This window comes from Lampris incognitus, chromosome 3, assembly GCF_029633865.1.
Source record: "Lampris incognitus isolate fLamInc1 chromosome 3, fLamInc1.hap2, whole genome shotgun sequence".
Classification (NCBI taxonomy): domain Eukaryota; kingdom Metazoa; phylum Chordata; class Actinopteri; order Lampriformes; family Lampridae; genus Lampris; species Lampris incognitus.
This window is the reverse complement of record NC_079213.1, coordinates 98,284,403-98,311,982: the sequence shown is the minus strand read 5'-3', so window position 1 is coordinate 98,311,982 and position 27,580 is coordinate 98,284,403. Positions and strand designations below refer to the sequence as shown.

The window sequence follows — 27,580 nt, the reverse complement described above, 5'->3', positions numbered from 1 at the left end:
GTTTCATGGAGGCCCTGTGAGACTCTTTGTTAAGTTTGTTGTGGTTTTCAATCGCTATTTGGTTTCAGTGCTTTATTTTGCTATGCTGAGTCTGAAATGTATTTTGCACGGTTGACTCTGTTGTGTGTTTGCAATACTTGGCTTTTTCAGCAGAACTTGGCGCAGCGCTTGTGATTGTTCTACGCTTATTTATCTTTTTTTTTTAGTCTTATTCAATTTTTTTTAACTAAGTTAGCTAGAAATGTCAGCATTTCTATACAAAGGCATGAAAAAAAACTTAAATGGGAATTTTTAAAAACAGTTTTTGTATGTTTGACACATTGCTGGATCCGAGGCCTCCCGATAAATACAGCGAACGTCTTTGTCCCTGAAAATCTGATCATGTGCCAATTTATTGTGCTTATCTTTAATAGTAAGTATGTCCCCAAGCGAGCGAGACAGACGGGGACCGAAAGAGAGAGGGGGGGGGCAGCGAAAGAGAGTAAATGAGGGCTTTTCCTGTTATCTGCTAATCTTCAATTACTCAATATCCAGAACAATTTGGACCTCAATCAGCGGATCCACTGGAGCGGAGGTTAAAGTTAAGTTAAGGAGGAACAGATGAGGGCTTTCAGGGCACGTGTGCCCAGTATTCTTGGAAAATGGAGGGTATCTGTTGTGTGTGTGTGTGTGTGTGTGTGTGTGTGTGTGTGTGTGTGTGTGTGTGTGTGTGTGTGAGACTATACATGTGCTTCAGGAAAAGTAAAGCGTGTACAAGGGAGTACAGGGGAGCATTACATCCGTTACCATGGCCTGCTGAGCCATGCCTTGCAGCAGGGCGGCTCAGCGGAGGGGACGGCAAGGCTCAGGAGGTAAAGCGGGAGGTCTGGTAATCAGAAGGTTCATGGTTTGATTCCCAGCTCCTCCACAGAGCATTTTAGAGTGTCCTTGAGCAAGGCACTGAACCCCTAACTGCTCCCAATGAGCAGGTTGGTGCCTTGCATGGCAGCCCCCGCCATCAGTGTATGAATGTGTGTGTGAATGGGTGAATGTGAGATGTACACTGTAAAACGCTTTGAGTGGTGGGTAGACTAGGAAAGTGCCATATAAATGCAGTCCGTTTACCATCTACCCTTTCATAAGAGAGTAGGAAGAGTAGGAAGAGCCATCACACACATATTCTGTACAGACCACACCCGTGCTCCTTATCCCATCCAACAATATTTTCTCTCGCCCTGTTTACATGTTCATGTTCATGCTCTCATCTCGCTGTTATTACCAGAACTGTTTTGACAGTGAAGCTTAGTACATTTCAAACTTGATGAGTACAGATCCACACCAAAATCACATTGAAAAGGATTTATTAAGTAACCTCATGTTGATATTATCCCAGATAACCTGTTTCTTCTCACTGGTGCCCTGTGGTTGGAAAAGCATAAAGGAGCACATAATGAAAATGGTAATAGCTCATTACAAATGGAAAATCCTCAGCAAATGAAATGGAGGGGCTCGGGGAAATGAAACCTGGCCTGACAAACAAATTTGGAGCGTTCAAGCACTGCTGATGATACACACGCCGGAGACGTTGCATCAGCTTTCACTCTGATACCGAGCTTAGAATATTATAAGTTTTTTACTTTATTAAATGAATAACAGTGATTGCAGTAGACATTGCAATAAGCACATTTCATGAATACAATGCTTATTCATCTACACCCCTTTTTTGAGGATTTCCAAAAATATAAATAAATAAAGGATACAACATTTATTATGCATACGCACGGGGTCACAAATTAAATGACAAGAGAGTTTGCATGCATCTGCAACAAGGTTTTCACTCTGCACCAAAAAACGGCCAGCTCTGAGTGGGCGAGGCTGCAGGGGGGAAAAAAGCCAAGCTGACTCGGTGGATAAAGACTGCCCTCTCAGGGTTCATTTCGTCAACTGCAGTTAACGTGAACGTGACTCGTTTCCCTCTGAACTTGGAGCTACTATGTACAGTGCAGAAATGTAAAAAGTTTTAAAAACCAGCTGTTCTTTCTGTGATGAACGTCCAGAAACAGTGCTGCACCTATTCTGGCACTGTTCCCTCACCAAGAAATTCTGGCAAGACCTTTGCAGATTTGTCACTGATCACCTTTTCAAAGACGTTGTTTTATTATGGGAGAATGTAGCATTTGGTTTCTCTAAACACCGCCCCCCCCACAAAAAAGGCAACAAATATCTTTCATAACAAATCAGTTGATAATATTAGCAACATGTTTTATTCACAAAAGCAAATTCACAAACAAAAAAACATTTTTTGTTGTTTTCTTGAAAGAAATTGAACAATACGTAAAACGTATTGCTTTTTCTACAAACAAAAAAGGCTGTAAAAACGTTTAATTTATGTATGTCTTTTAATGTCTTTATGTAATGGTAATGGAATGGAATGTACCCCTGGCTCCTTTGTTGTTTATGTTGGTTCAGTGTACTGTTCTCTGTATACTAAATGTGCTGCGCGCGCGCGCGCGCGCGTGTGTGTGGGGGGGGGGGGACAAAAACCTGGAGCCAGAGAGCAAAAGCCACGTTAACGCTTGGGATGATTGCGTGTCTGAATTGACATCCCAAGTCAAGTCAAGTTTATTTATATAGCACATTTAAAACAACCACAGTTGAACCAAAGTGCTGCACAAGTTTATAATCCCAAGGTCCTGGCACTTCAGTATTACGTGACCCCCCCGCCGTCGTTGGTCAGTTTTTTTTTTTAATAAGCACTTTCCTTTATTAACTAACTGACAGCAAGTTGTACGCATGTCACATTTTTACAAATAGTCGTTGGTCAGTTGTCTCATGTCAGATTTCCCAATTCTACAAATCGCTTTCGTTTCAGTGTGCAGCAACACGATTGGTTCAACTTTTAGCAACAGTACAACACTCCGCCTTTCTGATTAGAGATGTTGCACAATGCGTTGTCAGCCTTTGAGCTTTATTCAAGACCACAACGCGTTATTTACAACAGGTCGCACGGGACGGTAGGATAACAACAGCGTGTCAGTGAGGTCAGTGGCCGATTGGACAGATATGCGAAAATTGTGATGTATTTACTTATGATTGAACTGCACGGTATCTATTCGTCTTACTAAACCGAAGAACCCACGGGCTATTGTCTTTTGTGCTTCCTTAACTGACCTAACAACTTTTTTTTTTAGTTGTATAAAGTTCGCTATGATCAACGACTCTTGCGTTTGACCACACTGTATGCCACGATGGCTAACCTACGGAAAATGGCGAGGTTCAGAAAGAGTTATTTTCTGCCGTCAGTGTATATTAAAGTTGTTCTTCGGGGTTGTAGTTCGTCGGTCAAAAGGGTTGTCCCGAGTTCAAGAGTCTGGATGTTGGATTTGGATGACAGCTCCCAGGCAGGAATGCCGAAACAGGCGGAATGCGCCATCTTTAGATGAGACGAGAGATGTTCTGCGTCAGTGAAGATACCACGAACACTGTCCTTTGAATGAATACCGACGAATAGTTCAGGGAAATCTTAATTGAATTTGTACTGTTCCCATCATTTGCTCCAGTCAGTGAGTTCCTGCTGTTCAGTTGCTGTTTTCTTCCACGTTGTGCTGACTCGTGAGATTGCGCCTCATTCAGACAGATATGAATGAGAACACAGGTTATTTTTTTGTGTTGAGCAGATAAAAGGTGTGTGGTTAATGCAGAGAGATGTGGATCTTGTCCAGAATTACAAATGAAGTCTTGTCGACATTGCTCGCGTTAATATCTCAGAGGGCCCAGAAAGGCTGACTAATTTCATTGTGAATCCAATGCTTTTTGCTCTCTGCAATTGTTTCCATTAACATTACAATGTAATGACGTCTTTCTTTCTTTCGTTCTTCATTTCTTTCAAGTCAAGTCAAACTCATTTGTGTAGCCCTAAATCGCAATTAAGTCCCAGAGGGCTTTACAATCACATTGCATTTTGTGCAATGTATGGAACCTCCCCCCCATCATCAGACGCTCAATTTGGATGAGGAAAAACTTCACAGCGAAAAACAAAACTTGTCAGGACATCTCTGACCTTCTCTCTTTCTACTCACCAGCTATACTCACTAGCTAACTATCAGACCATGTTTAGCAATAGGTTTCGATAGCCCACTTACCAAAGGACACTTGATTGCCTCAGCTATGACACTCTGCCCTGACTAGCTGGCAGCCAAGTGTCTCAATAAGTCTGCTGGAGATGGACCAACTTGACATCAGCAGTCAAAGGTTACATAGTTCTCTATCTGGCTCTGAGGGGTGTGGAGCAGAGTCTAGTACACAGAGCAATAGAGTGGTTAATGTTGATGCAGCTCCACTTTACTGGGTGACAACCACACTTAAGCAAGAGGAACTCAAACGATCTCTTATTTTGTGCAGTAACATGTCACTAAATGCAAATCTTCTCTATCTCTAAGGTAGCTTAATTTGTGTTGTATTACAGCGAAAAACTACTGTAAAATGGCTAAAAATTTTTTTTATTTAGGTTTAATCTCAAACTTGCTATCAGGAAATTCAGACTTTGCTCTGGTGTTATAAACGTTCTAGATATTAACTATTGAAATAAAGAAATAAAAACCTGCCCATTAAATCTCTCCCAACAAATAATGATTTATTTCAAGGGTTCACCTAGGGTTCACCTGAGCGGTAGCACCAGAATCTCGTTGATCTTGCACAGCTGTTTAAATTCCTTGCCCTGCCATCAAAGAGGATGTGTAAAATGAAAAAAAAGTATAACTCATAGATGGCTTCAACTGCGTTACTGCATTGCGGTTCGATCTGCAGAACAGCCTTGAGCTGCCAATCATAGGGGATATGAGACCCATCTTTACAGCCCTGCATGATACTTTAGCAACACCGCCATAGAAGCAAAGCCATCCACAGCAATCACACACAGACTCTCGGAGAGCGCTGTAGACTCTTCTGCCCTGGCATTGTCCTTGGACTTGGCAGCAGATTACAGCTGGCTACACTGACTACCCTCTGCATCTTCAGTGTGAGTTATCTTCTTGGCGTGCTATGGCTTGTACATTGGGTCATACATGTAAACTGCTTACATTACTTTGGTGCGGACATGTGGGAGAGGGTTGAGCTTTGTACAGGCATACCTGTGCTGCAGTTTTCTGTCTGCCATGTGGCAGAACAAGGAAATATGCCACCCATGTGTTGTGAGCTCTAAAAAAAAAACAAACGATGAAATGACTGTTGTGGCAGTGATCAAGGTATGTGGGACACGTACTTTACCTATCGAGATGTTTCTACTCTGGGGTACCATGCTGTGGAGGTCAGGAAGACGGTCAATTTCCAGTGGCGGCTGGTGCTAAAATTATTTTGGGGGTGGGGCGCAATTTACCTTGGCGCAGCACACCTGACAGCTGCTTTAATGTCCACACAGGCACAGAGTTATTAAGAAGGACAATGTAGCCTATAGATTTTATCAGGGTTCGTAGACGGTGGATGATTGACAGTCGAGACGAGGCATCACAGTGAGTGTGAACATGATTGACAGCCACGAGAATTGTCCAATCACATTAGATCAAAAAACATTTAAACAATACCTATTCGCTGCCAATAAAAGTGGGAGTGTCTGGAAAATCTGAAGAAACCAATTAGACAGCAGCCTCAGGTCACCTGCTCGCCAAAAGTTTCAGGGCTTCCATAAGGTATCATTTGGCCAGCGCCCCTCACCCAGGAAGTATATGTATTCAGACAGAAATCAACCAAACACCATTTGGAACCAATATCTAATGGCTGCTGACAGGCGCTCACAGACTGAAAAACACTTTTGTTTCATAATAATTTGCATTATACAACTAAATTATATTTAATATATGTAAGTAGATTTTCATCTCTTGATATTTGAAGGGGGCGGCGCCCCAGCGCCCTGTACTGGCCAGCCGCCACTGTCAATTTCCCTATGTGAGTAATGAGGTGTGGCCGCCAGACCTTGAGGTGTGACCAGACTTTGGGAGAAAAAGAGCGAATGCGGGACAGGCAGCAGCCCCAAAACCTTCTTGTTTATAGTCTGTTAAATTAAACTTTGAATTAACCCAGAAGTGGCATATAATTCATTATATCAAGAAGGTCTTTAAATTTTTAGAATCATCTTTGACAGCAGAAACAAGGCTTACATCCGTTACAAAATGCATAAAAATCCTGTCAAATTAATTGTTAAGGTATTCCTACACTTTAATATCCTATATTTTTGCATAGTTGAATTAATGCGCAATTGTAATTCAGTAATAAAATCTGTAAATTAATTTGTAATTTGGCATTAAATTCTCCTTGGCAACAACAGGTTATCATTCTTTAGTAGCCAATTGGAATTCTCTGTTGTGATTTCAATTGCAGCTAAAATGAAAACTCTTCCATATAAATCACCATGACTCCCCCCCTTTTTTTTCTCCCCAATTGTATCCGGCCAATTACCCACTCTTCTGAGCTGTCCCGGTTGCTGCTCCGCCCCCTCTGCCAATCCGGGGAGGGCTGCAGACTACCACATGCCTCCTTCGATACATGTGGAGTCGTCAGCCGCTTCTTTTCACCTGACGGTGAGGAGTTTCACCAGGGGGATGTAGCACGTGGGAGGATCACGCTATTCCCCCCAGTTCCCCCTCCCCCCCGAACAGGTGCCCCAACCGACCAGAGGAGGCACTAGTGCAGCGACCAGGACACATACCCACATCCTGCTTCCCACCCGCAGACATGGCCAATTGTGCCTGTAGGGATGCCCGACCAAGCCGGAGGTAACACGGGGATTCAAACCGGTGATTCCCCGTGTTGGTAGGCAACGGAATAGACCACTGCGCTACTCGGACGCCAATCACCATGACTCTTTCCACTCTTGGATCTCCATATATGCACCTCACCTCATTTAGCTTTTATTTTCATGAACAAATACTACTTTTGCCTAGACACTGATGCTGTATAGGCTTTACAGATACTCAAATTTCCATTGTAACATGTTTTCACTGTGGGATGTACAGAGGAAACTCAAAGCCCCACCATACTTCATTTTCAGATTGGAAAAATCAAATTGGAAGATAGTTGAGTGTCTTGAACTATAGGCAAGGGAGCATCGCTGTATCTAGAGGAGTTTCATCCATCTTGCGTCATGCTGTTTGACAAATGAAATGAACATGGTTGAGTTATCTCCGTCTCCACAACACCAACTGACAGAGTGATTGCAGTTCCAACAAGACACTACTCCTACACAAGATAAAATATTCCGATCTTCAGTGCCGAGGACAAAATGTTCTGTTTCATCATGACAACCGTGCTATCTTGAGTTAAATCTTTTTTGTTACAGCCACTCTTTATTCCTTGTCACAGAGATTGAAGCCGACGATCACGATGGCAGACAGTGAGAAGACTAATGAGACTGACGTGGCAGCAGCCCAACAGGCTAATGCAGATCAGCAGGTGAGCGCCATGGCCACAGCTGACGCCTGTTATGAAACACTACCATAACACAAACTGGTGTGACCTTCAGGAGTTGGTGTAGGGAATCAATCACCAATGCCTCGCAGAAAACAGAAAATCAATCATGAGAAAAGTGTACCTAGTTTTCAGGTCCCTAACAATATTGTTTGACTCTTCTTAGAGTGTTGTGTCCAGAGTAAGCAACCTGCCCTTGGTCAGCTCAGCTTGTGAGGTGGTGTCCGGTGCCTACAGCAGCACGAAGGACAATGTGCCCTTGCTGAAGGGAGTGATGGATGTTGCAGAGAGTGGGGTTCGAACATTAGGGGCAGCTGCCACCACGGGGTCCAAACCTCTTTTGGATATGCTGGAGCCACAGAGTAGGTCCTACTCACTGCCAAAGATTTTTGAAATAATGAAAAAATGCAATATCTTTATTGGCATTATCTACACTTGGCAAATTGCGCAAGAATACATCACAGCACAGATGCGAAAATGGGATGTGAGCATTCCTTTTATTAGCTTCAACACCCCTGAAATACAACATAACTGAAAGAAGAAATTGGATTTCTTTCAGTCACACAATTAAAGTCATTTTAATCTTAAGAGGCCTTTTTAATAATAAAGTGTTGTATCCCTAAAAAGGTCATTCTATTCCCAGTCTAGATATGGATGTCTATCATCCGATATCTTCTGATACAGTTGTTGGAAGATTCTCACCAATAACATCAACAATTTTGCCTCTTAGCTGAATTAAAATTCTGGCTCATTCTTATAGTTTTAGAATGTCAACTTATTTTTGTGTGGATCCAATAAAAACTAGAAGGGATTTGGGTGTTGTAGTTCTGTTTCTAATTCTTTACAGCATTTATCCCCCCCCCCACTGTGCCTACTTTCAGTTGCCACAATAAATGACTATGCTATGATGGGACTTGACAAGATGGAAGAGAAGCTGACCATCCTTCATCAGCCAGCAGACAAGGTCAGACAGAGTTAATCATATACAGTGTCTTGGAAGATGTCTCTAAACTTATAAAAGTGTGTTTAATGCTATGTTTGTTTTACATGTTTTATTGCGAATTGTGTATTTGGGTTGTTCATTAATTGTATATTGTACTTTTTTTTTTAATTTTGAAGTTCTAATTACATAGTAAACCCTTGTTGAAAGGATGAAATCACTTGTTCCCTGTATTCACTTGGGCTTCATACAATCAGTTGTCTCAGTTGTCATGGTATTGGTAATGCAAAAAAACCCAACAAACTTATCTCGAGTAGGGGTGTAAGAAAATATCGATACGCTCGAGTATCGTGATATTATCTTTTGTGATACTGTATCGATTCTCAAAACCACCATATCGGTTTTTAATTGTTTACATGTAAAGGTTCATGACAAATATTTTGTGTTGTGTGTAACCCCACGACCGCTAGATAACAGTGTTGTCATCTATCTTCAGCCATTTGACTCTTCCACTCCAACCAATGCAACAATATAAACTGAGACAGGAAGTAGCATAATCTCAAAGAACACAGGCCTATAAAATCACAATATATCGCCTTTCGTATCGCAGTATATCGGGATATATTGAATCGTAACCCCTGTATCGTGATATGTATGGTATTGCTAGATTCTCGCCAATACACAGCCCTAATCTCAAGTACAAAAAAGCAAAACGATACTGCCTATTTATTTTTCGAGCATGGCACATCAGCTTTCTGTCTTTCTTTAGTTGGTGTCAGACACAGTGGGCATGGTGTATCAGTCAGTGGCAGGAGCCAAAGATGCCATGACTGGAGCTGTGATGGGAGCTGTGAAGGGTGGTGTCGATCTGACCCGGGCTGCAGTCAGCGGAGGCATCAGTTCAGTCCTGGGAACCCGCATGGGGCAGATGGTCAGCAGTGGGATGGGCCTGGCCCTCAGCCGGTCTGAGGACTGGGTTGAACAGAACCTACCACTCAGCGAGAGGGAGCTGGGTCAGTAGCTGGGTCCTAATTGTGAAAAGAACAAACGGTTTAAAGGCAACAAGGGATTGGTAACCTAAATGTGGAGCATTGAGATATGAAGTAGTATGTCTCAGCTGTTTGATTGAAATGAAGGTGATGGTTAACAAATACCTGGCTCCCTGCATCAGTGTTTTGACCCCCCCCCCCATTTTCTCCCCAATTGTATCCGGCCAATTACCATACTCTTCCAAGCTGTCCCATTCGCTGCTCCACCCCCTCTGCCGATCCGGGGAGGGCTGCAGACTACCACATGCCTCCTCCGATACACGTGGAGTTGTCAGCCGCTTCTTTTCACCTGACAGTGAGGAGTTTTGCCAGGGGGACGTGTTGCGTGGGAGGATCATGCTATTGCCCCCAGTTCCCCCTCCCCTCCCCTCCAAACAGGTATCCCAACCAACCAGAGGAGGCGCTAGTGCAGCGACCAGGACACATAACTACATCCGGTTTCCCACCCACAGACACGGCCAATTGTGTCTGTAGGGACGCCCAACCAAGCCGGAGGTAAAATGAGGATTCGAACCTGCGAACCCCGTGTTGGTAGGCAACGGAATAGACCACTACGTTACCCGGACGCCCTGTTTTGAACTCTTACCACTGTTGTAACACAAATTAAGAGCATCTTTTGGTTGATGTGTTCAGGTCTAGCAAAGGTGATGGTGAAGAGGTTTATGTTTCCCTCACGTTTCCATTAAAGCTATGAAATAATACATGTTACCCTGAGGTATTACTAGGACGGTTTGACTGTTGCAATTTATTTGGTTCGATGTTAAAATCTCTTGGACAAATTGCAGTTTTCTGCAATTTGTTCTGTTACACTCCAAATTAATTAATCCTCAGATATTAAGGACTTGCTATCTCTCAAATATACTTTCATGTCAAAGCACACTTATTGTGAGACCTCCTTGCTGACGGTGGATGTTTGCCTCATTACTATTTTGATTCAGAATTGTTGTACCCCACAACTGTCTGAATACATTAGCTTTTTAAGTAATGCTTCATCTTCATAAAGGCAGGTCAAGGTGATGAGGTGCTGTGGTCTTCATGTTTAATTCTATAGTGATTGGTATTGAGCTCATGACTGGTGGTTATTCATAGCTGAAGGGGCTGGAGCATTCCAGTGACCAACTGTTAACTTGGCCCATAAACCCACTCCGATCTCCAGCACTCGCCGCTTTGACACCTGTTACTGTGATGTCATATTACCCCATTGACCTGCTATACTTCGTGGTAGCATTAATACCTGAGTGGGCTGGGGTTTTTTTGTTTGTTTGTTTTTTGTTGCTGTGATTGGTGTAAATAGTGAGCACAAAACGCGTATGTATTAATTTATAAAACTGTTATCAATAAAAGTGTACTGAAAAGTTTTCTCCAAACTAGGTCACATACATAATAAGAAAGACTAGGACTAAGCAAGAAAGATAACTAACTGGTTCCCCTCTCACCAAGATTGGACATAGTGATCAGTAAAGCACAGCTATAACGCAGAACTGTCGAAGATGGGTTATTCAGAGCATTATCTTTGTACATATGTATATTTATGATGAAATCTGAAAAAGAAAAACCTTCTTTAATAAACCCCATGATGGAATAAAAATTCCTATTCCACAGAAAATATATTGTGACTCTCCCTTAGCCTAAAATAAGTGATTCTTCTCCTCTTTCAGCTGCACTCGCTGAGCCCAATGCGAGTGAGTTGACTGCCACACAGTCCAGCCCCAGTTACTTCGTCCGTCTGGGGAAACTCTCTGCCAAGGTCCAGGAGCGAGCCCTGGAACAGTCACTGCTTAGAGCTCGGCATGCCAGGGACACCACCTATTCTTCAATTGCACAGATCACCAATACTCTGGATCTGCTGGAGAGTGCCCGCACCACTCTGGGTACCGCTGGTAATCAGATTGGAGGAGCCCCAGAAAAACTGCTCCAACACTGGAAAGAGTGGAAGGAAAGACAGTCTGGAGATGGGCAGATGGAAGCAGAGCTGGATGTTGCTACAGATGAGCGTGAGGTCAGGGCTGTCACCCAGGACATCCATGTAATAATTACAAATCAGAAACCTGAACTTCATTTCACAGTGTTCAAAGCCATGTATAACTAGACATAAATATTAGGTTAAACAGACTGTAACAGTGACAGGAATCCAAGGGGACTTAGAATGCCCCTTGAAAAGATGGAGAAATTTATGGCATGGAACAGTCTCTGTCAGGGAACAAGATCTGAACATGGAACTATGAAATACCAAGTCAGTATTTTTTTAAAAAATCTATCACTCATGCATATTTTTCTTTCATTTTCATCTGCTCACAGCGCCTGGAATGGCAGGCTCTATCCATGGTCCGAGGTCTTAGTGACCAACTGCGGTCAGCGTGCTCTGGTGTGGTGACCAGTGCCCAGGGTCTACCAAGTATGGTCCAGGACCAGCTGGCCAGCGCACGGCGATCGGCTGAAGAACTTCACTACTCCCTAGGGAATACCAGCAACCTCACTCCTCTCCTCCTGGAGCAGAGCCGTCACCACCTAACACAAGTACTAATTTCATCAGCTGTCATTATCAGAGCATCATTTTAGCTGAAGGCAGTTCAAGCTTTTTATTGTTTCTTGTTGCACAGCTGCATCCAAACAGTAACCTAGCCCCTGCCTCATCCTTTTTTCTTGGTAGTTTAATAATGCAACCAAAGTTATTTACTATCAAGTTTTGTTTGTTTGTTTCTGTGGAGTTTTTCTTCACCAAAATTAAGGGCCTAAGAATAGGGGGTGTTGTACTTTGTACAGAATGTTATTGTGATTGTTAAGTTCTTGAAACTAAACTGGGATTTAGGGCTAACTAAAATAAACCTGACTTGGTTTGACTATTATAAAAGAAATATAATCTACACTATACATGTACACCCAACACATTAATTCAGTTCAGTTCAATTCAGTGCAGCTCAATTTAATGGGTACTTAAGAAGCATTACATAGATCCTACATGTTGAAAAAGCATACAAAGTGACTATATAATGTATTATCTGGAATATTTTCCCATTGACATGCATTCTACGAATCTCAGCTACACCAACTTATGGAATTCTTTCCTTACATTTTGTTACGTACACACAGAATATTTACATTTTGAACTCCCCCATGGTAGCATAGGATTTTGAGTTAGGCACATGTTGTGAAGTCGACAATGGTCATGACCATGCAGTTGTGTTGAAAATAATCTTCCTCTTTACAGGTGCAGCAGTCTCTGGATGGTGTCATGGAGTATCTTCTGAACAACACTCCACTCAACTGGCTGGTTGGGCCCTTTGCCCCACAGATCACTGAGAAAGAAAAAGAAGACCAGCCAATGCAGATGGCTGACCCACAGAAATAAACTGGATGATTTTGTTCTTTGGGTTGGTGTTATAGGGTGAAAGAAATGTGAACTGATGTTTGAATGGCTCACTGGAAAAATACCTGTTAGCTTTATTGAGAAAGATTTTAAATTTGTGTGTAATTGTGTTTTCTGCACAACATGCTAGTGCTATTGTATGGACTTGAGACTGAAAAGAAGAAAGTTTTACTTTGGAAATTATATTTTGAATTTAAAGAATGAAAGTTGAATCAGTTCATCCGGACACAATGTTTATTGAGAGAAACGTTTCATCACTCATCTAAGTGACTTCTTCAGTCTCAACTGACTGCAGGTATCCCCACCCTTATTTAGATACCCAATTTAGATACAGTGGCATAACGACCGAAAACGATCAGTTTATACCTATAGGTCAGTTGAGACCGAAGAAGTCATTTAGGTGAGCGATGAAACGTTTCTCTCAATAAATGGTTGTGTCCAAATGAACCGATTCAACTTTCTTTCTTCGATTTTATTACCTGGATTATTGAGCATGCTTAAAATATATATTTTGAATTATTTTTTGATAGTGCTGTATTTTGAAAAATAATTGAAACATTTGTGCATTTAGCCAAATGAAAACAAATAAAATAAAATTTTATGTTACCTGGAAAATGTGACGTCGCCGATTCACTACCAGCACAAAAATGTGTCAAAATGATGTCATAGGACTAGAATTGAACTGTATAACTTCAGTTGACTGTAAAGACCAGCTCAAGATGTTCAGATGGCCCCTCACACCCGCAATAGGAGGACTCGCTCTTCTGATATTAAGAGTTATCTAGCGCTTAACACGTTTTAGTTGTTTGTGCTTGCAATCTCAGTTAAAACGTTTCTGTTTCTACACATTTCTGGAGTGGTGAGGGGTGGCAGCAGCAAAACGGAATAACCAATAAACCGTGATATCAACCATTTGGGACTGTCATAAAGTGTCAGTGTCACATTTGGCACCGGCCCTCATCTGACGGGGCTTGGATAGTTGGTGAAACGTGATTTATGTGGGTCTGAGGGGATGATGGGTTGTTGGTGGGAATGACGTCATGGTCGTTGTTTCGAATGTCGGCAGCTAGCGCTGGTTAGGAGGCCGCGGGGACTGAAGAGGACACATAACTTGAGGCAAATCTGAAAACCAGTGGTCGTCGAAAGTGTGCGTTTCAGGTATTGCTTCTATGTTCAGTAGTTATTTTAGAAACCCACCCTATGCTATCTATTTTCCCAGCTAGGACGCTGTCGGGGTGCGCACAGTTTTTTTTGGGGGGGGGGGGGGTTGGTGGTGGTGGTGGCGTTAGCTGATTATATTAGCAGTCCAGCTAACTCAAGCTAGCTACTGTTCGTGTTCTCTTGGTTTCACAAAGTAAGTATGTTTGCCATATTTCGCCTAGGATGGTTTACATTTCGTTCCGTTACTATCCCTTTTGGTTTAACCGCAGTTATCTAGTTTCGTAGTTTCGGCTTTTGCGTCATTTTTGCTCAGTCCAACAAATCGGCCAGCTAACTCGTACGGCTAACGCTGACCGTATGTGCTCCGAGCTAAGAGAGCACAGGAGGCAATTGTTTTCGGATGCGGACAAACTAGAACTGGGTTGACAGTCAGCCATGACTTGTTTAGCCAGCTCAACGCTAGTTTATCGGTTATGGTGAAGCTTTTGTTTGATTGTTTGCTTTCCCTCGTGTAAGCATTTCTTTGTTTTGTGCTCTCATAACTTGGGTTGTCACTATCAAAACACCTGGCGCCGCAGCGCAATCAAGGACCAGAACAGGCAGGCTAGTAGTTACAGGTATACATACAATCGCAACATGTTCGCTGTTTAAAGCGTCGACTGTTTCATATTCTCATTCTCTGGCAGCGGGAATCCTTTTGTTTTCATTGTCCCGATCAGCTTTCTACTTAAATTTTAGATCACCGTTATGATAGCCTCCATCATGTAACGCATGCCCGTCCTATTGCTGTGCCCAAAAGGCAAAAAGAAATGTTGAGTGGTAATGTTTTTTTAGGGGGGGGGGTTGTTGTTGTTGTTGTTGTTGTTTTAAACTATTATTGACCACTCAAATGTCAACGATTATCAGATGTCTAAAGAATTTAGACCTAATTCTAATGTAAATCTAATTCAATTCTGATATGTTTTTCATTTGACGATTAAAACCATATTTTTCTCATATGCTGGGCCAAAGAGAGGGTATAGCGATTTGTTTAGTCTACGTTACATCAAAAATTAGTGAGGTTTGGCTATAACCCAGTAACATATCTCAACCCTTAAACCGTCTTCCGTTTTGTTCCAATTCTGCTCTTATGCTCCAATGCCAATCTTCAAGCTCTTTTTGCTAGTCTAGGAAATATTAAAAACAATCTAATCACATAGATGTCTAACTTCTCCAACCCCACTTTTAGGAATATCCTCTCCCATCCCCCTTATCCCTCAGTTTGTCAGAAAGCATGGCTCAGGAGACCAATCAGACGCAGGTGCCAATGCTTTGCACTATGGGATGTGGTTTCTATGGTAACCCTCGCACCAACGGCATGTGCTCGGTCTGCTACAAGGAACACCTGCAGAGACAACAGGGCGGGGGCCGATCCAGTCCCCCAGGAGAGAAAGGTAGGAAGATGAGAGGAATATTGGGCATGGGTCTGCATGGAAGGAATTGAAGACAGGAGTTTGGGAGAGGGTGACCCAAAAGAATGATAGACATGGTGGGTACTTGAATCTGCTATAAGGGCCAGAGAAAATAAAAGTAGCTGCCCGCACTATGGCATTAGAAAGCAAGAGGGATTTCACAGTGGGTTAACTCAGTGATTCAAAATGCATCTGATCATGGTTTAAAACATTGGGAGGGATTAGCATCATCACAGCAAAATCCAATACAGATGGACTTTCATATTGGCCTAAAAGCTCAACTTCTTATTTGTGACAGCTTTTCAAATTTGGTCTTGTGTCCTATGCTACACAGCTGCTACATCACCAGTAGGGTCCCCAGGAGTGGCTGGTGTGTCTGTGGAGAGCATATCCTCGGAACCCAGCACAGAGGGGGTTGGAACCCCACCTGAGGAGAGAACGCCCAGGTATATTGATTGATAGACTGGCACAATACTGGGCTAATGTGGTTGCCTAACATTATTGGAAACTAGCTTTACAACAATGTATCGCACCAGAATCTTCAACAGTGTTCCAAGTGTGAATGAGTGGCTATAGTAGAAAAATGACAGGAAATGTGTATATGTTGTTAGGGATAGCACTCCATTAACAGCCATAATATCTTCTTTGTGTCTCCGAAACGCCACCAAATAATGTAATGACAGTAATGCCACCAGCTATGTTTGTTGGTGACATTACTGGTGGACAATCCGTGAATGTGAAAGCGTACTTTCTGGTGTACCGATAGGCTGCATTGTATAAGGAAATATGAATATCGGTGTTACATACAATTATGAGAATGCATATAACAAAACTACATACAGCTGTATAAGTAAATACGAATAAGGCCAGATACAGCTGTAAAATGTAGCATTGTTATTTGTGTTTTCTTATATGATGCAGCCTATCGGCAAACAAGGAAGCAAGTTTTCACGCCATACACCAATAATATCACCAGTGGATACAATTTCTGTGGCATTTCAGAGAAACACAGGAGACAGCAATATTACGGCTGCTAAATGATATGTCATCCCCACAATATATATATTGGAGATAAAATCATGATTGTTTCCCTTAAACACTAGACATGTGTTTGCTGTCCAGTATGCTTGGATTGTGATATTTGGGTTAGGGGCAGCCAGATGGTCTTGTGCCGTTTGGGAGAGGTAGGGTTCAATGATCTTGCTTAAGGGTACTTTGACATGTTTGGCCACAGGGTCATTGTGTTGGGGTCCTCCGGTTAGGGTCTGATGCCATGGACCACCAGACCATCCTGTCACCAAAGTTCAAGTATTACTTTATTATATACATATAAAAAGTACCATGTGCCTTCAAATGCAATGAAATGCATGTGCCCTGGCTTTTTCAGCCCTTAGAACTATATATAAGGAAATAAAAACAATAAATAAGAAATTAGAAATCCCAGAAAATAATAAATCACTGAAGTTATGTAAGGCGCCTATTTTTCCTTACTCTGATGTCTTTGAGGCGGCTGGTCTGAGCTCTGATGCTCTGTAAGCATTGTCTTGAGGGAACGAGTGAGAACAGACCATGTATTAGGTGGCTGGTGCCCTTCATGATTCGTGGGGCCTTCCTTCTGCAGCGGGTGGTGTAAACGTCCTGAAGCTGAGGCAGTGCTGTTCCTATGATTTTTGAAGCGGTTTTTATTATCCTTCTCAGTTGTTTGTAGTCCTGTTCAGTCAGGTTGCCAAACCACACCAGTATGCCTCCAGTAAGGTTGCTGTCTTCGGTAGTCTGATAGAAATTGACCAAGGTTTTTGTGGACATTCTGAATTTTTAAGACATCTCAGAAAGTATAGTGTCTGTTGTGCCTTCTTAATGATAACTTTAGAGACCAGAAGAGAGAGTCTGAGATCCGAATGCCTAAAAATCTGAAGTTCTTCATAATTTCAACAGGGACATGATTGATGTAAACTGGTGTCTGAACAGTTTTGGACTTCCTAAAATCAACAATTATCTCCTTTTGTTTTCTCAAAGCAGCACGGTGGCCCAGTGGTTGGCACTGTTGCCTCGCAGCAAGAAGGTTCTGGGTTCGAACCCCAGGCCATCCCAGGACCTTTCTGTGTGGAGTTTGCCTGTTCTCCCTGTGTCTGCGTGGGTTTCCTCCGGGTGCTCTGGTCTCATCCCACCATCAAAAAGACAAGCATGTTAGGGTTTATACTCCTGCCTGTGCCTCTGACTGAGGCAGTGGAAAGAAGGACTGGAGTTGGTCCCCGGACACTGTAGCTACCCAGTACTCATATACCTGGCACCACAGCGGATGGGTTAAATGCAGCAAACAGATTCTTTCTTCCATGTTTAGGGCAAAGTTATCTTGACACTGTATGGATAGGTCCTTCACCTCCTTCCTATAGGCATCTCCATTGTTGTCATTTATTGGTCCAATTACAGTGGTGTCATCTGCAAATTTCACTATGCTGTTATGATATTTGGCAACACATTCATGTGTGAACAAACTGTAGAGTAAGGAACTAAGGCAGCAACCCTGCAGTGTTCTTGTGTTGAGAACTATGGTAGATGAGTAGCTGGTACCTGCTCTCACTGTCTGAGGTCTGGCTGTCAGAAAGTCATATAAGCACTTACAGATTGAATTACATAGGCCAAGGTCCCTAAGCTTTAACACCAATTTAGATGGTACAACGGTATTAAATGCAGAGCTGTGGTCAGTAAACAACATCCTGACATGGGTGTTTTTTCCCTTCAAGGTGTTTTTTAACACAGTATGCAGAGCCAATGACACAGCATCTTCCACAGATTTATTTGACTGATAAGCAAACTGTAGTGGATCAAGGTTGGCAGGAATGTTGAGATTTATGTATGTCCTAACTAATTTTCCAAAGCATTTCATAATTACTGAGGTCAGAGCAACAGGTCTGTAGTCCTTGAGACGGGTTACAGGGTTGTTTTTTTTTTTTTTGTACAGGCACAATAAAAAGCATATAGGAACACACATAGTGACAATGACAGATTACAAATGTCTGTAAAAACATTCAGTAGCTAACTATAGTAAGGTCTTAAGGACACGAGATGGGATACCGTATGGGCCAACAGCTTTGCATGCTTTGACAGATTTAAAAACCTTACTCACGTCAGCCTCTGTCATTTGATGTGTTACCTCGTTGAGTGAGTGCCCACCAAGGTTCTGTGTATTGTCTGATCGTCCCCAGTTACAATCAAAGCGAGCATAGAACCTGTTCAAGTCATCCAGGAGCGAAGTGGTAGTGTTGGTAAAACCGCCCGGCTTGGGTTTGTAGTCCATTATCGTTTGCAGCCCCTGCCACATGCGCCTGGAGTCTTCACCGCTGTAATGCTGCTTCTAATTTATCTTGGTATTGTTTTTTGGCTGACTTGATGGCTTTCTTCAGCGTGTACCTGGCTTCCCTGTAGCGGTCCTTATCCTCAGCTTTAAAAGCGACAGTCCTTTCTTTCAGTCTCAGTGGAATGTCGCTATTAATCCAAGGTTTCTAATTTGGATAGAAGTGGATGGAACAAGTTGGAATACAGGTGTCCACACAGAATTTAACAGAATTTAACATAGTAACGGTATCAGCGTATTCATTTTGGGTTCAGAGTTCCTAAAAACCTACCAGTCTGTTGAATCAAAACAACCCTGAAGTTTGAGCTCATTTTCCGCCGACTAGTACTGTATTGCCCTCAAGGTGGGTTTCTCGCTCTTAACGTGTTGCTTGTAAACAGGTAGCAAGAGCGCAGATGAATGGTCCGATTTCCCAAAATGAGGCCGTGGAATAGACCTGTAGGCTCCCTTGATAGTGGGGTAACAGTGATCCAAGATCCTGTCACCCCTGGTTGGACATCTGACATGCTGGAAGTATTTAGGTAGCATCAATTTTAGGATGCAGTGATTGAAGTCCGCTGCCACAATGGAAATAGCCTGTGGATGCTGATTCTCATAGCCGCTGATTGCACCATAGAGCTCTTCAAGAACTACTGTAGTATTTGCTTGTGGTGGAATGTAAATAACAGTTAACAGAACGGAGGGGAATTCTCTTGGTAGATAAAATGGTCAACACTTGATTGTAAGATGCACCAACACCGGCGAACAGGACTGGGAGATTACTTCCACATCGGTGCACCACAAGTTGTTAACCAGAAATCATACTCCCCCACCTTTTACCTTGCCAGTTGTTTCACACAAGGGGTCGAGTTGGTGCACGGAGAAGCCGTCAGGCTGTATGGCCCTGTCCGGGATGTTCGAGGTCAGCCAGGTCTCAGTAAAACAGAACATGCAGCAATCCATCATGTCCTGCTGGGCGCTAATACGGCAGTGGCATTCATCTAGCTTGCTGACAACAGATTGTACATTGGCTAGCAAAATGCTAGGGATGGAAAGTTGAGTCAGGTGACACCTTAGCCTAGCCAGGACCCTGCCTTGTCTTCCGTGTTTCTGCCTGTATTGGCATCGGTTGCTGGTGCTCCAAGGTACTGTAGGGTTGTAAACGATGTGTTTTGGTATCTCTGGATATGTGCACAGGTCTGGAACATTTAGCCTTAAGTCCAGTAAGGTCTGACGGTCATAAATGATCATTGTTGATGTAGTATGTGCGAGAAAGTAAACAATTAATGCAAAAACTAATACAAGGGAGAGAGAAGCTCGTAGTGTTGTCGTCATCGGTCGGCGCCATCTTGAATCCTATTTGGCAAGATGGCAACTGCAAATTATTGTGTGCCATTTTTGTTAATAATGTGCTGCACATAGTTGTTGAGAATTTATTAATGTCATGACGTGCTATTATTATGGTTTGTTAGTATTGTGCTTGGACCTAACAGTTGTAATCTAAAGTGATCGGATGCCTCCTCCTGCATCATGTAATCACAGGAGATCATGTAGCTTTTGAAGTGCTTTTTTTAGGCAAACACCTCATTATAATACAGCTCAAAATGCTAGATTCCACAACTGAATAAGTAGACTTGTGCAAAATTGTCTTCTACAAAATAATAGAGTGGTCTAGTGTTTTCACAGCCAGTGAATTTCAGGAATGCAAAGTATGGGAAAAATTGAACACTTATGAACTTGCATGTCCTCTAGTAGGAAAAGTTCTACCAATTTTGTGCACAAATGTTGCACTCCAAATTCATACTGCCCCAATCTCTGAGGTTATTCTCCCAGAACTGTCCAGAAAGTGGTCAGCTGTCTTGTGGATATCAGATTGTTTTATTTACCCTTTTTTAACTGACATTTCTGTGTTTTCAGTCCTAGCTCTCCCAGCCCGGTAACCCAGCAGATGACGGCCATGAGCATCTCCCAAGATGTGGGTGCTGTGGACTCTGATCGAGCTGAAGCAGAAGAGGAGGAGGAGGAGGGAACATCCAAAAACACAGGTAAAGGCCATGGAAAACAGACCAACTTGATGTCCCCAGAGAGAGAGATGGCTTGACAAACCACAGGGAGAGAACACACACAGCACCTCAAACACTTGACACCATCTCCACCATCGCATGACTCTAAAGTTATCTTTTGAGCTCAGAGATAATGCGGCAGTTTGGTCTACTGCCCCTGGAGCTACATGTATATACAAACTGGTCTTGGATAGAATTCCACCAGAAGTCACTTTCCTGGGTCTCCCCTACTCTATCCCTCACTCTACTCGATGTCTAAATACAGAATAAAAATAACACAGGTGAGTAAACTGCCTACCCTTCTCTTAAAAAGAGAGACTTTTTTTTAGTAGCAAGCACTTTACCTCTCTCCTTGGTCGGGGAAAAAAAATCTTACCTCTTTCGTATTTTGCACCTTTTATTGTTTTGGGTTTTTTTTTTTTTTAACCTAGCAGTATTGAGCGTCTGTCTGTCTGTCTGTCTTTCTTTCTTTCTTTCACCTGTTAGAATTAAAACCACTCTTTTTTTCCCTTCACAAAAAGGTGCTGTGATTTCCTTTGTAACAAGTAAAGGCCTAAACTACTCTCAGCTGATCCTTCCTGCTTGTATTTTGTTGCACCAGGGCCAACGGGAGAAGCAGCACAGGCTTCTGACGGTGAGCAGACCCCTGATAAAAACAAGAAAAAAAATCGCTGCTTCACCTGCCGGAAGAAAGTTGGCCTCACTGGTAAGGAGGAGAAGGATTTCAGCACAGGCACGAGCCGCATGCACACACACACATGCTCACAGATTGGTAAACTGTAAGCTGTTGTTAGGGTACAAAGGTTTATGGTGCTGCTTTGCAACAACCATATTACTCCTCCCTGAAATGGAACCTTAAATTTGAAATTCAGGAGAGCAAATTGTTTCTGTTTGTGTAATGTGGGTAAATCAGCGCTGGGCTTCACGGTTTAAACCAAACTTTAACATTTGTGAATTCAGAGCATGTTGAAATCTTCCATTCAGGGGTCAGGGGCAAGCATTGCTTCAAACAGGAGAGACATCTCATTAACAGGATGAAGATGAATAGATCTCAGCATCATATCTATTAGGTCTCCCCTCAACAGTAGCTTAGCAAGTACCAGTAGCAAAATGCATTGAGGTGTCAGTAAAACAGAAAATAGTTATTACTGCTCGTTAGTGTCCTCGTACCAAATACTTAATTTGACCACACCACCCATATTATTTATCTCATCTTGTGCCTCTAACTAATGTGTGCAAAATCCTCATTCCTAAATCCATGGTTAGTGTTATTATAGTCCCCCACCACCTGCCACTTCAGTGTAGACTAGAGCGCTACATAGCAGACTGGTGGTGCATTTCACGGTCCAAGGCATTTCACAGTGCTCTGCTGGCTTGCACTCCAGTGCCAAACTAGCCTGTCCAAAAATACTCCCCGGGAGCCTTCCTCCTTGCCTTCCTCTAACATCTCACACGCACATTCTTAATTCAATGTGTTCGGTCTGTTATTTCAATTCTGATTTTGTGGGATTTACTCTGATGATGTTCACTGTCATTGACTGACTGTGTCCCTCCTCTACTCACTGAAGGTTTTGACTGTCGCTGCGGTAACCTGTTCTGCGGCATCCACCGTTACTCTGACAAACACGACTGTCCCTACGACTACCGGGGTGCCGCTGCCGCCCGCTTACGCAAGGAGAACCCCATCGTGGTGGCTGAGAAAATCCAGAAGTTATGAGGACTGAATGCTAAGCAAGTCTCTTGACGCTGTATGGTTTTGGAACAATGGCGACTTGGATGAAAGCTCCTGATAAAACTGCTTCATTTGTTAATGGTAGTCTAAGATGGGTGGGATGGTGCGATCACAGCCTCTGTCCAGTGCTCCCTACATTAGCATCTCTCTCGCTCTCTCTCTTTCTCTCCTCCAGCAAATATGAGACTGAATGTGTGTGTGTGTGTGTGTGTGTGTGTGTGTGTGTGTGTGTGTGTGTGTGTGTGTGTGTGTGTGTGTGTGTGTGTGTGTGTGTGTGTGTGTGTGTGTGTGTGTGTGTGTGTGTGTGTGTGTGTGTGTGTGTGTGTGTGTGTGTGTGTGTGTGTGTGCATTTTCTTGAGAGTCAGGGAGAAAACAGTAGGGACAGGATGGGTATTACGTGTTGCTGTGGGGAGGGACATTTTGATTTCTGCCCCTTTTTGTTTTTTCCCAATTTTGGGGACCTTGTGGGTTTATTTTTATTCAATCTCTGCAAAGCAGTTAAAACGAGACAGGTAAGCTGTTGAGTGTGTCATAGCTTGCATAAAGACACTTGGGAGGTCAATTGGGGAAACGTAACCTAAAGAACCTGACTGGGAGTTTTCATGTGTCAACAAGATCTTTTACCTTGAGGACATGAATTATCCTCTCAGGCTAAAGAAATGATGTCAACTTTGAGTCAAATTGGCTGTTTTTTTTCTTTCCTTTTTTCTTTATCCTTGTATTCACCCCATATCACCCAGGTCTCCACAATTTCCAGAAAAGTTTCTCTGATATTTTTACTTATTATACTGATGTTTGGTGCATGAACTGTTATTGGAGTGGGTAGGTGGGGGAGGGACGGGGTGGGATGGGGACTATTGAGAGCCTTGACTTAACTGAGTGATTGAATTCTGTATTTTTTTTCTTTCTGTTTCAATGAGCGTATGACATCAGAAGATCTATATTAATATATTGTAGTTAGCTTGAAATGTGTGATTGCATTTTATTTATTTTTTTTATCGTTTGGTTGGTCTGTGCTGGAGGATTGGCCGCATGTGTAAGCAAATCACTATGATTTGCCCTTAACCTTTTCAGTTATGTAGTTATATTTAAGTAATTCCATTTTGATTATGTAAGTATTTTGGGGTGGGGGGGATATATGGGGTCTGACATATGATTGAGTAGAGTCCAGTTAAGCCATTAATGATAATGATTGTGCAGTAAAATATCCATTATTTTGGATTTGGAAACTAAGCACAAATAAATAAAGTTTGTTAACTGCAGAGCACAATATAACGTGCCACACCTGCTCAGTTTTGTTCAGCATCTGGGTCATTTGTAGTTTATAGTTGATCTGTGTCCAGCAGGCTTGCTGATGAAATTGCCTGCTTGCTTGATTGAGCAGATGTCCTTTCCTTTAAGGACGCAAAGTTTTGTTCCAGAATGCCCTTTTCTGTTCTGTGGAGTCTCACGGGGTGACACTCCATATTCTCTAACCACCAGCAGACCACTGACACATGCTGAATGAAAACTGAACTGGGTCGCAAATGCTCTCCCTTGGTGACACACACCCTTCTGCTCTCAGCAGAAGGGACTACTGTCGCAACAACTAGAGTTGTGTGCTGTGCTTTTACAGTGTGCTCAGATTCAGAAGAGTCCTTGCTATGAAGAATGCTTCTAGCTCGCTACTTCTAGTAAGATCCAATTTGCATGCATTTGTATGCAGCCAGACAAATGAGTAAATCTTTTGTAATTTACTGCACAGTTTGAAAACGAAGCAAGAATGTTTTTAAGACACTGCAGTAGCACAATGCATGCATGGCTGGAACCTCGACAGACTGAGGTTCAAGTTAACAGGACTCTACTGTAGTTTTTTTTTTCAAATGTAAATACCATATGGCTCCTATTCATATAGTATAATCTTATGTAGATTGTTGCCAGGTTATTAAAGTTGAGGGATTTAAGGTTCAGGATAGTAGTATGTGTATAAAAGTGCTTTCATAATTACCCAAAAGAAAAGAAAAAAGATTGTGCCAGAAACAGCACTGATTTGTTTTTGCCCCTCCGCCCCCTTCAGAGGTTATTCCTATTTCGTTAAGTGGGGAGCGGATTATTGTCAAAGTAGAAAAATTGTACTGGCTTGTGAACTAGCACTAATGTCATAATGCAGGGATTGCCATAATCGCCCTTGAGTTACCGTTTATCCAGCAACTCTCTTCTCACACACATCTACGCATGTTATGTCCAAAGTAGTGACGGCAACTGGCTGGAACCTTGAGCGTTCCCTAGATTCCCTCTGACTTTCTACTGTACAGAATGGGTGAGATTGTGAACAAACCCCTACATTTAAATACTGTTTATATAAGGTTTGATTATAACAAAAGACCTCAGTCCATACCCTTACATTGCTAATGAAGACTGTTTTATAGCGTTGTGGTATGTCACTCAAGAGGCCTACTTGAGATGTGCAAGAAGGTGAGGGGTTCATTTTAGGTTTTCTTGGAATTGTCTTTGTAAAATGTTTCCCTGACCTTGGATCATAATTACAACTAGGAAAAAGTTGGAAGGAATAGGCAGATTTTCAAGCCCAAATCAGCAAGTCTCATATGAATGACTCCTCCCCTTATTCCCCATACAGGATAGCGCCCGTTTGTCAAGCCTGTATTTAGTTCTGCCTTACATGATTGGAGAATTAGCCATTATCACGGTTTCCGTTAAAGAAAGTCTTTGTCATGGGGCAGATCCAAGTGGCTTACAGAGTTGGCATGCAAACAGCGAGACTGCTTACTTACTATTTGCGATAAGTCAGTCATGTAGCGTTGCCAAAGCTTCGAAAAGCCTGAAAAATAATGGGCCTTGTTCGGTGTCATTTGGATTGCTCACCGTCTCTGCTGCGGTGGATCATGGAATTTTAAAAGGAGTTGGGGATTATTAAGTAAGGATGAGGGCGTGCTTGTGATCAGACCAGCTCCTGAGTTTTATGGTTTTCAGGACATGCAGTTGTGTATTAAGTTTTGTCTCTTTCATACCGATTGGTGTTTCATTCCAAAATATTCCCCCCTCCAAAATTCTATCAACTCTACTTCACAGATCTAAAGCAGAACAAGTAAGACCTGTCACCTTTCCTTAGTTTACAATTACAACCAGGTGTATATACAAGGACAAGTATTTTTTTGGGGGGGGGGGGCAGATGTCAGTGGCTGGCTTTGATTGTTCAGATGTGTGAACCTCGCAGTTGCCATGGTTTACACTTGCCATTTTCCTGTGACTGCTCATGTCATCCTATACACACACTACAGTGGATTTTAAAGTCTACACACCCTTGTTAAAATGGCAGCTTTTTGTGATGTAAAAAAAAACAAAACCAAGATAAATCACGTCAGAACTTTTTCCACCTTTGATGTGAACTTGCAACCTATAAAAGTCAAGTGGAAAAACAATCAGACATTTTAGGGGGGGGGGGAACAAAACTTAAGCTGGTTGCGTAATACTTTGTTGAAGCACCTTTTGATTTTATTACAGCTTGGCACATCTTGACTTGGCACTAATTTTCCCCACTCTTCCTTGCAAAGACGTAGAGCTGTCAAATTGCGAGGGCGTCTGCTGTGCACAGCCCCCTACAGGTCACCATACAGATGATCAGTTTTATTCAGGTCTGGGCTCTGGCTTGGCTATTCGGAAATGTTGATCTTTTGTTGAAGCTGTTCCTTTATTGATTTGGATGCATGCTTTGGGACGTTGTGCTGAAGGAAGCAATTCCTCTTCAGCTTTCTAGCAGACACCCCAAGGTTTTTGCCGAAATCAACTGGTATTTAGACATATTCATGATTCCTTCCACCTTGACTAAATATATCTAATGCCTTTGTATTTGTTTTTTTACCCCTCTCCTGATCTATACCTCTCAACAACGAGATCCTGTTCATGCTTTGTAAGCTCTTTGTGGACCATGGCTTTTACAGTTGGATGCAACCAAGAAGATGTCAGGAAAATCGAACAGGAACAGCTGAACTTTATTTAGCTATTCAGTCACTTTAACTGATGGCAGGGTATACTAGCTACTATTTAACATGAGCTTGGATGTGATTGGTTAATTTTGAACACAGCTGCCACATCCCCAATTGTAACAGGGTGTGCACACTTATGTAACCAGGTTATTGTATTTTTCCCTAATGTTTGATTGTTTTTTGTTTTTTTTATATATATAGGTTGCAATTTTACATTAAGGGTGGAAAAAGTTCTGACATGATTTACCTTGGTTTCATTTTTTTTTTTTTACATCACAAAAACCTGGCATTTTAACGAGTGTGTAGTTTTTATATCCACTGTGTGTGTGTGTGTGTGTGTGTGTGTGTGTGTGTATATATATATATATATATATATATATATATATATATATATATCTGAGCGGTTTGAATGTAAACCACCACGGTTCATACAGTAAAGTTTAGTGTCATACCTATCAAGCTACACCCAGCTCTAATATTTACTGTGTTTTTGAGAGAATGATTGATGCCCACTTTGCGTGTATGTAACCTGAGATTGCTGAATCACTGCAGTTTTTGAGTGTTTGTAGTGAAATCTTGGCACCAGCAATTCAGACAACTCTACCCCAGATATTCTGACTACATATACTACTTTGTTTTAACCAGTCACTTTTGAGTTTTAACATCTTCCATCCTGTGCTTCGTAACAAACTTTACATAATCAATGTCTTCATCGAGCAAGGGCTTTGGTTGATGGTAATGATAATAAGCCAGCTAACAATGCATAACTGGGTCTGTGTTACAGCAAAACTGGGAATCTGCAAATAACGATTTGAAGGGCGCAGTTTCATTCTGTCCATGAAGATCAGTTTAAAGGGACACCAAATGAATTCTACAGAATTCACAAATTCGTAGTTCTGTCTCGCAGGAAGTCCTTTTGGTGCCCCAGTCCCCCAGGAACACCACCAGATATCTTTTAATTTTGTTTTTTCTTTTAAAATTTAGGATTGTATGATGTGTAAGAGTAAGTATAAAAACAATAAAATCACAAAGTTTATTTTAAATTACACTTGTCTTTTTTTTT

At 42.2% G+C, this 27,580-nt stretch overlaps 2 protein-coding genes across 6 annotated transcripts; both read left to right on the top strand.

The window, feature by feature from the left end:
* The first annotated feature begins 2,944 nt into the window (after positions 1-2,944).
* On the top strand, positions 2,945-13,590 carry plin3 (perilipin 3). Its single transcript, XM_056276005.1, has 8 exons — positions 2,945-3,020; positions 7,333-7,422; positions 7,604-7,799; positions 8,319-8,401; positions 9,147-9,390; positions 11,085-11,425; positions 11,725-11,943; positions 12,635-13,590. Exons 2-8 carry the CDS (start codon positions 7,354-7,356, stop codon positions 12,773-12,775), a joined length of 1,293 nt encoding a protein of 430 aa, XP_056131980.1. The 5' UTR covers positions 2,945-3,020; positions 7,333-7,353; the 3' UTR covers positions 12,776-13,590.
* A 229-nt stretch (positions 13,591-13,819) lies between these two features.
* Positions 13,820-23,361, top strand: zgc:77486 (uncharacterized protein LOC405808 homolog). Of its 5 annotated transcripts, none has more exons than XM_056276011.1 (6): positions 13,820-13,951; positions 15,215-15,387; positions 15,740-15,851; positions 20,657-20,784; positions 21,404-21,508; positions 22,371-23,361. In XM_056276011.1, the coding sequence occupies exons 2-6, from the start codon at positions 15,228-15,230 to the stop codon at positions 22,517-22,519; spliced, it is 654 nt and encodes a 217-aa protein (XP_056131986.1). In that variant the 5' UTR covers positions 13,820-13,951; positions 15,215-15,227; the 3' UTR covers positions 22,520-23,361. The 5 variants fall into 5 exon arrangements, with proteins under 5 accessions (XP_056131986.1, XP_056131984.1, XP_056131985.1 ...); XM_056276009.1 differs by having other exon boundaries at positions 15,183-15,387; XM_056276010.1 differs by having other exon boundaries at positions 13,840-13,940.
* Positions 23,362-27,580: the final 4,219 nt, after the last annotated feature.